The sequence below is a fragment of the Myotis lucifugus genome, unplaced genomic scaffold (genome assembly GCF_000147115.1).
Source record: "Myotis lucifugus unplaced genomic scaffold, Myoluc2.0 scaffold_276, whole genome shotgun sequence".
Classification (NCBI taxonomy): Eukaryota; Metazoa; Chordata; class Mammalia; order Chiroptera; family Vespertilionidae; genus Myotis; species Myotis lucifugus.
The window spans coordinates 279,237-286,332 of NW_005871324.1; the positions used below are offsets into that span (position 1 = coordinate 279,237).

The following is a 7,096-nucleotide window of genomic DNA, read 5'->3' on the forward strand; positions in this document are numbered from 1 at the left end:
CTTTCCGAAAACAAGGGATCTTTCAGAAACCAAGGGAATAAGGCAGGATGTGGGAGTGGGGTGACTTGTCCAGCCAGCTCAAAGCCTTGAGGTGTCCGGGTAGGCAAGGCGGGCTTAGTGAAGGGACGAGCCCATATTGTCACATCTTTCGTTTTTCAAGAGAAGGCCAGAGAACCACTGAGTTTTCCATGTTGGCGGCTAAGTCACACAAAAAGGAAAAGCCCAGCTCGTTTGAGAGCCAGACAAAACGTGTCTGTGGCAGGATCCCCAGGCTGCCAATTTGCATCCTCTAAAATGAAGGGTTTTGAGAAGGAGGTATTGGTGAGCAGTGCCAGAAGGGGTGGGGAAGGGGACGGAGAAGAGAGGACTGGCAGCAAGGAGGTCATTGGATGCTGGAGCCGCGTGCTGAGGTCCCAGCTGAAATTGGAAACGCGAAACCTGTCTCGCTGCCATATGCAGTCGTATGATTTTCCTTGGCAGCATTTAACATGTTATGAGGAATTGGCAGAGGAGGAGTTAGTGGCCGGTTGCAGCCAGGCAAGGAATTGAGGAATGTGGTGCTGGTCAGAGAGTTAGCTGAAGTGATGTCTATCGTGAGACCCACTATAGAAGGAGAGGATCTAAGCTAGAAGGGAGTGGGTAGAACTAGAAGAGGAGAATGAAGTGAAAATGGGGAAATATTAGCCCTGGCCGGTTTGACTCAGTGGATAGAGCATTGGCCTGCAGACGGAAGGGTCCTGGGTTTGATTCTGATCAAGGGCACATGCCTGGGTTGCAGGCTCGATCTCCAGTAGGGGGCATGCAAGAGGCAGCCAATCAATGATTCTCTTCATTGAGGTTTCTCTCTCCATTCCTCTCTGAAATCAATAAAAATTAAAAATAAAAGATAGGGAGCTATTAGACTCGGTGAGGTTGAGTGAGAGAACTGGAAGGATTGGAGATTATGGTATCTGAAGAGGAGGGTAGGAGGGGGTAAAAATGAGCAAAGACAATTCATTAAAGTGGCTGAAATTCATCAAGAAGATATTTCCAAGTAGAAATGGGCTCCATCATGGCTATTCTGACTAATATGTATATTTTTTAAAAAAATATATTTTATTGATTTTTTACAGAGAGGAAGGGAGAGAGATAGAGAGTTAGAAACATCGATGAGAGAGAGACATCGATCAGCTGCCTCCTGCACATCTCCCACCAGGGACGTGCCCGCAACCCAGGTACATGCCCTCGACCGGAATCGAACCTGGGACCTTTCAGTCCGCAGGCCGACGCTCTATCCACTGAGCCAAACCGGTTCCGGCTAATATGTATATTTTGATTCAGTTACTCTCTAAGCTTCAAGGTAAGGATAATAATAGTAGTACATTTGTATAGAGTTGTGGAGATTAAGTGAGAAACACTTGTAAAGGTCTAGTAGTGCCTAGCACAGAGCAGACACTCAGTAAACATGAGCTGTTATCCTTATGGTAGCTGGGAGTTTCCCTTTAGCTGCACAGAAGTTTCTGAATGGGGTCCTGAGAGGCTCCCCCCGGGCCACCACAGGGGCTGAGGGGCTAAGGGGGTGTGTGTGTGTGTGTGTTCCAGTTTCCTTCTTTGTTCCTGCAGAAACACCCTCCTCCAACTGGAGCAGTCATGCTTTTGTCTGTTTATTTGTTTATATCTCCCAGAGAATTGATTTTTTTTTTTTTTTGATAAAGAGTTCAAGTGAGCCCTAACTGGTTTGGCTCAGTGGATAGAGCGTCGGCCTGCGGACTCAAGGGTCCCAGGTTCAATTCCGGTCAAGGGCATGTACCTTGGTTGTGGGCACATCCCCAGTAGGGAGTGTGCAGGAGGCAGCTGATCGATGTTTCTCTCTCATCGATGTTTCTAACTCTCTATCCCTCTCCCTTCCTCTCTGTAAAAAATCAATAAAATATATTAAAAAAAAAAGAGTTCAAGTGTGACAATCAGTTCTAGCACAAAACCAGATGGCTTTTCCTCCATTCGGTTACGTATAATTCAACAAATGTAGGTGTAGAGATTGTCCTGTTGTGCTGGGGCTCGGGGTTCCAAAATGAAGGAGCCCACGACTTGCCCTGAAGGAGCTCACAGGTAGTGGTGGGGAGAGTCCTGTTAACCCATGTGTGCCATCCAGGGTGGTGCGTGCACCAAGCTCCGTGGGTCACGGAGGGGTGTGCCTGAGATAGTCAATCTGAGGGTGAAAGAAGAGGGGGCGTTTGGACTGAGCCTGGAAGGATGAGCCAGTGACAGTCTGAGAAAGGGAGGGACCTGGCAGGCAGAAGCAGCAGCACAAATTAAATGGAAAGTTAGGGGTGCGTGGAAGGAGGGGCAGGAGATGGGCTGGAAGGGCCATGCACGAGGGCCTTGAGTGAGTTGAGCTGTCACAGGCTCCTGAGAAGAGAAATGACACGATCGGGCCTGTATTGGGGGATCTCACACTGTGTCAATGCAGGGAATGGGCCCGAGGGAGGAACAGAAGGTGGAGATAGGCAGCCATTTGGGAGGTGAGTGTTGAAATGATCTCGGGGATTTGCACTGAGGTCTGAGCTCCGGAATCGCAGCAAAGACAGAGAGGCAGAGACAGACTCCTTCAATAAAGCCTCAGGGAACGGAAGGACAGGCCATGCAGGTGAGAGAGGAAGAAGGTGGAGGCTGACTCCCGGAGTTGTGGCTGGGGCACCACAAGGAAGAAAGTGCACGCTCTTTCCCAACAAAACCCTATTCCCAACACCCTCCAGCAGGTGGAGTATTGTGCCTTTTCCCTGTGGCTCCACTTCCTGATCTAACCCACCTTTCTGAACGTCCTCAGAGAGTCTAGACCAGTGATGGCGAACCTATGACACGCGAACTCATTTTTCTGGTTGATTTTTCTTTGTTAGGTGGCATTTAAATATATAAAATAAATATCAAAAATATAAATCTTTGTTTTACTATGGTTGCAAAGATCAAAAAATTTCTATATGTGACACGGCATCAGAGTTAAGTTAGGGTTTTTCAAAATGCTGACATGCCGAGCTCAAAAGGTTCGCCATCACTGGTCTAGACACTATGGTGTGGTGTTTGATTCTCTAATTTCTCTGTCTTGTTTTTAGTTGTTTCTGACAAATCAAACTTCGGTCTAACCCAATGGGGATCAAAGCAAAGGGCAAGATTGTGACGTTTTGTTTTGTTTTGTTAATCCTCACCTGAGGATATTTTTTCATTGATTTTTTTTGGGGGGAGGGGAGAGAGAGTGAGAGCGAGAGCGAGAGAGAGAGAGAGAGAGAGAGAGAGAGAGAGAGATGTGAGAGAGACACATTGGTTGGTTACCTCCAGGTATGTGCCCTTGACCTGGAATCCAACCAAGATCCTTCAATGTAGCCCTAACCGGTTTGGCTCAGTGGATAGAGCATCGGCCTGCGGACTCAAGGGTCCCAGGTTCGATTCCGGTCAAGGGCATGTACCTTGGTTGGGGGCACATCCCCAGTGGGGAGTGTGCAGGAGGCAGCTGATTGATGTTTCTCTCTCATCGATGTTTCTAACTCTCTATCCCTCTCCCCTCCTCTCTGTAAAAAAAATCAATAAAATATTTAAAAAAAAAAAGATCCTTCAATGTATGCGCTGTCACTCTAACCACTGAGCACACCGGCCAGGCCAAGATTGTATCTTATACTTATTTTGTTATCTCTACCATTGATTCTGGCACAGGAAGAAGGCACATACTAAGTGCTTGACTTGTCTGCTTGACAATGTCCCTTTTCTTTTTAGATTGTAAGAACAGCAAGTGTGTCCCAAAGAAGAACATCTTTCAAGAAATACAGTCATTGGGGCTGATACTAGATCCACAATGGAGGTTCCCCCGGCATCCAAGCTTGGTGAGACCTTTGTGTTTGAAGATGGGTTAGAGATGCAGCAAGAACTTTTCCCAGAGGAGGACCTAGGGGACGCATTTCTTCAGGAAAGAGGTTTAGAGCAAATGGCCGTTATCTATAAGGAGATCCCTCTTGGGGAGCCAAACGAGGAACATGATGATTACGAGGGGAATTTCAGTCTGTGCTCAAGCCCTGTTCAGCACCAGAGTATCCCCCAAGTCAACAAACCCCAGGATGATGACATATTTGGCCAAACCTTCCTCCAGAAATCAGACCTTAGTATGTGTCAGTTAATCCATGGTGGAGAAGAACCCAGCAAACACGACTATGAGCTCGTGGGCAGGGGGGACTCGGGACCTAATGAGCCTCACAGAACTGCACAACCACCAAAACCCTATGCGTGTCGGGAGTGTGGGAAGGCCTTCAGCCAGAGCTCGCACCTGCTTAGGCACCTGGTGATCCACACCGGGGAGAAGCCCTACGAGTGCTGTGAGTGTGGGAAGGCCTTCAGCCAGAGCTCGCACCTTCTCAGGCATCAGATCATCCACACCGGGGAGAAGCCCTACGAATGCCCAGAGTGTGGAAAAGCCTTTCGCCAGAGCTCAGCCCTCACACAGCATCAGAAAACCCACACTGGGAAGAGACCCTATGAATGTAGGGAATGCGGGAAAGATTTCAGTCGGAGCTCAAGTCTGAGAAAACATGAGAGAATTCATACTGGAGAAAAACCTTATCAGTGTAAGGAATGTGGGAAATCCTTCAACCAGAGTTCAGGCCTGAGCCAGCACCGGAAAATCCACACCCTAAAGAAACCTCACCAATGCGACCTCTGCGGAAAGGCCTTCTGCCACAGGTCCCACCTCATTCGGCACCAGAGGATTCACACGGGGAAGAAACCGTACACATGCGAGGAGTGTGGGAAGGCCTTCAGCCAGAGCTCCAACCTCATTGAGCATCGGAAGACCCACACCGGCGAGAAACCCTACAAATGCCACAAGTGTGGGAAAGCCTTCAGCCAGAGTTCCTCCCTCATCGAGCACCAGCGGATTCACACTGGGGAGAAGCCTTATGAGTGCGGCCAGTGCGGGAAGGCCTTCTGCCACAGCTCCGCACTGATTCAGCACCAGAGAATCCACACCGGGAAGAAACCCTACGCGTGCAATGAGTGTGGCAAAGCCTTCCGGCACAGGTCGGCCCTTATCGAACATTATAAAACCCACACCAGAGAGAAACCCTACGAGTGTAACAAATGCGGCAAGTCCTTCCGGGGGAGCTCACACCTTATTCGGCATCAGAAAATCCATGCTGGGGAGAAGCTCTAGATTAGAAGGAGGAGCTCACACCAAAGCTTGAAAGCCTTTCCCAGATGGAGCCCGCGCCCAGTCACTTTATCTGCAAGGCTCCATCCACCTGCCCCGTAACAGAGTTGGACCTAGGTGCTCCTGAGCACCCACACCAGCAGCAAGGGCCCCTCTTGGCCAGGTGATCAGCAGGTTTTCTGAGCACAAGGGAGGATGGTGGGGTAGAAAGGCTGCCAGAATGGCTGAGCACCTGAAAAGAGAGTGGGCCTTCGATTTCTCATTCTCACATTTGGCTTCCAAGCCTGTGAGGTTCAGTTCTGCCCTCTATTCCAGAATCCAGAAGAGAAATGACTGTAAGAGGGAGAAAGTTGAGTTAAACCCACGAGAATGTCAGGTGAGAACTCTAACATCAGGCTACAGTTTGGCACTTTCAGTAGAAGGAACCATTCTCACAGTCCAAATTAGCTGAAGAAAAATGAATCCAAAAAGTAGATACCTCAGCCACAAAATGGAATCTTCTGCCTGGTTTGGGTACTTGTAGGTGCAACCCAAACAGGTTACAGAACAAAGGGAGTGTCTGGAAGGATTAGGTTTGGGACTGGGAGGGAGGGTGCGAGTCCCTGGTGTGGTCCCTTAATGCTATTCTGTGTTAGAGTGAGGGGGGTCTCCAAGGAGAGTAGAGGTTTGGTCCTGCAGGCCAGAGGGCATTTGATGCCCAGCTCTGACTCAGCCCAGGCCCATGGCACCAGTGCCCCCCAGGAGCAGGCCCTCCACCAGACCCGGGGCTCCTAAAACCACAGCGTGCCTTGGACATCAGCAGGGCCCCTTTCTGGTCTGGCAGCTATGCAGCCTCTCCACCTTCCAGTGCAGGCTCGGGCGGGGCGAGGGGATGTTGGAAGCAGGGTGATTCAATCAGAGATCTGGGTGCAAGTCTCAGGTCCATCCCTCCTACCTATGTGTCCTTGAGGAAGCCCCAAGGCTGTTTTCCTACCCGTGAAATGGAGGTCGTGGGATCTGGCCCCACACTTTGAGGATTGGTGCAAGCCTCCCATTCAGAATGAGAGCACATATGAAAGTGCTTTGACAACTAGGGATTGAGTATGGATACCCAGAGTGACTTCTGCCCTGCCCCGGAAACACTGTCCCTGAAACCTGGAGAGGCGTCCCCATCTGCTTCCTGAAATGGCAGAGCTTGCAGCAGGCCCTCACTAAACCAGGCTTCCCCATACTCCCTCAGGCTTGTACCCTGGGCTGGGATGCCCTGTGTTTATCTTACAGATGTTTCCCGGAAGCCATCCTGAGCCTCCCTGTGGTGTTCAGTCCATGTCCCTGTACTTCTCTCTGCTCTCCCCCCTGCCAACTGGTGTTCATCTGGGACCAGTTCAGTGGGCTTCCCCAGAGGTGGGGCTCGGTGGCGTGTTTTTAAAGCTCCAGGTGGTTATAATGTCCCAGCATGCATCCAGGCTGTGAGCCCTGTGCTGGGCACCCATGCCACCCCACATCTCTCAAATGACAGGCCTGCTTGCCCTGACTGAGCAGAGCTTGAAGGTGGCCCAGGAACCACACACTGACAGGTCTGGCTAGTTGGTCATTGTTTTTCCCAGGCCCTCAGGCCTTCGTGTGCCCATGGGGATCTAGTACTGGCATTCCCCGCAGGATTCTCAGCTAGTGTGGGAGGAGGCGGTCTGAGCTATTTTGAAGTTTTCCAAACGTTTATGGCTGGAATCCCATGAACCTATCATGGTAAAGCTGGTTATTTCAGCCAATCAGAAGCTCAGCTTGGCAGATATGTGCAGTTTTAATGAATAAAATTGGAGAGCCGCCCTGGCTAGTTTTCTCAGTGGTTAGAGAGTCAGTCCTCAGACTAACGGGTCACAGGTTCAGTTCTGGTCAAGGGCACATATCTCCATTGTAGGCTCAATCCCTGGCCCCAGTCAGGGTGCCTGC

The 7,096-nt window shown here is 50.1% G+C and overlaps 1 protein-coding gene across 1 annotated transcript; it reads left to right on the forward strand.

Annotated features, from left to right (window-relative positions):
• Positions 1-3,748: 3,748 nt before the first annotated feature.
• Positions 3,749-7,096, forward strand: ZNF70 (zinc finger protein 70). The gene has a single exon (XM_014465003.2). It carries the CDS (start codon positions 3,824-3,826, stop codon positions 5,168-5,170), a length of 1,347 nt encoding a protein of 448 aa, XP_014320489.1. The 5' UTR covers positions 3,749-3,823; the 3' UTR covers positions 5,171-7,096.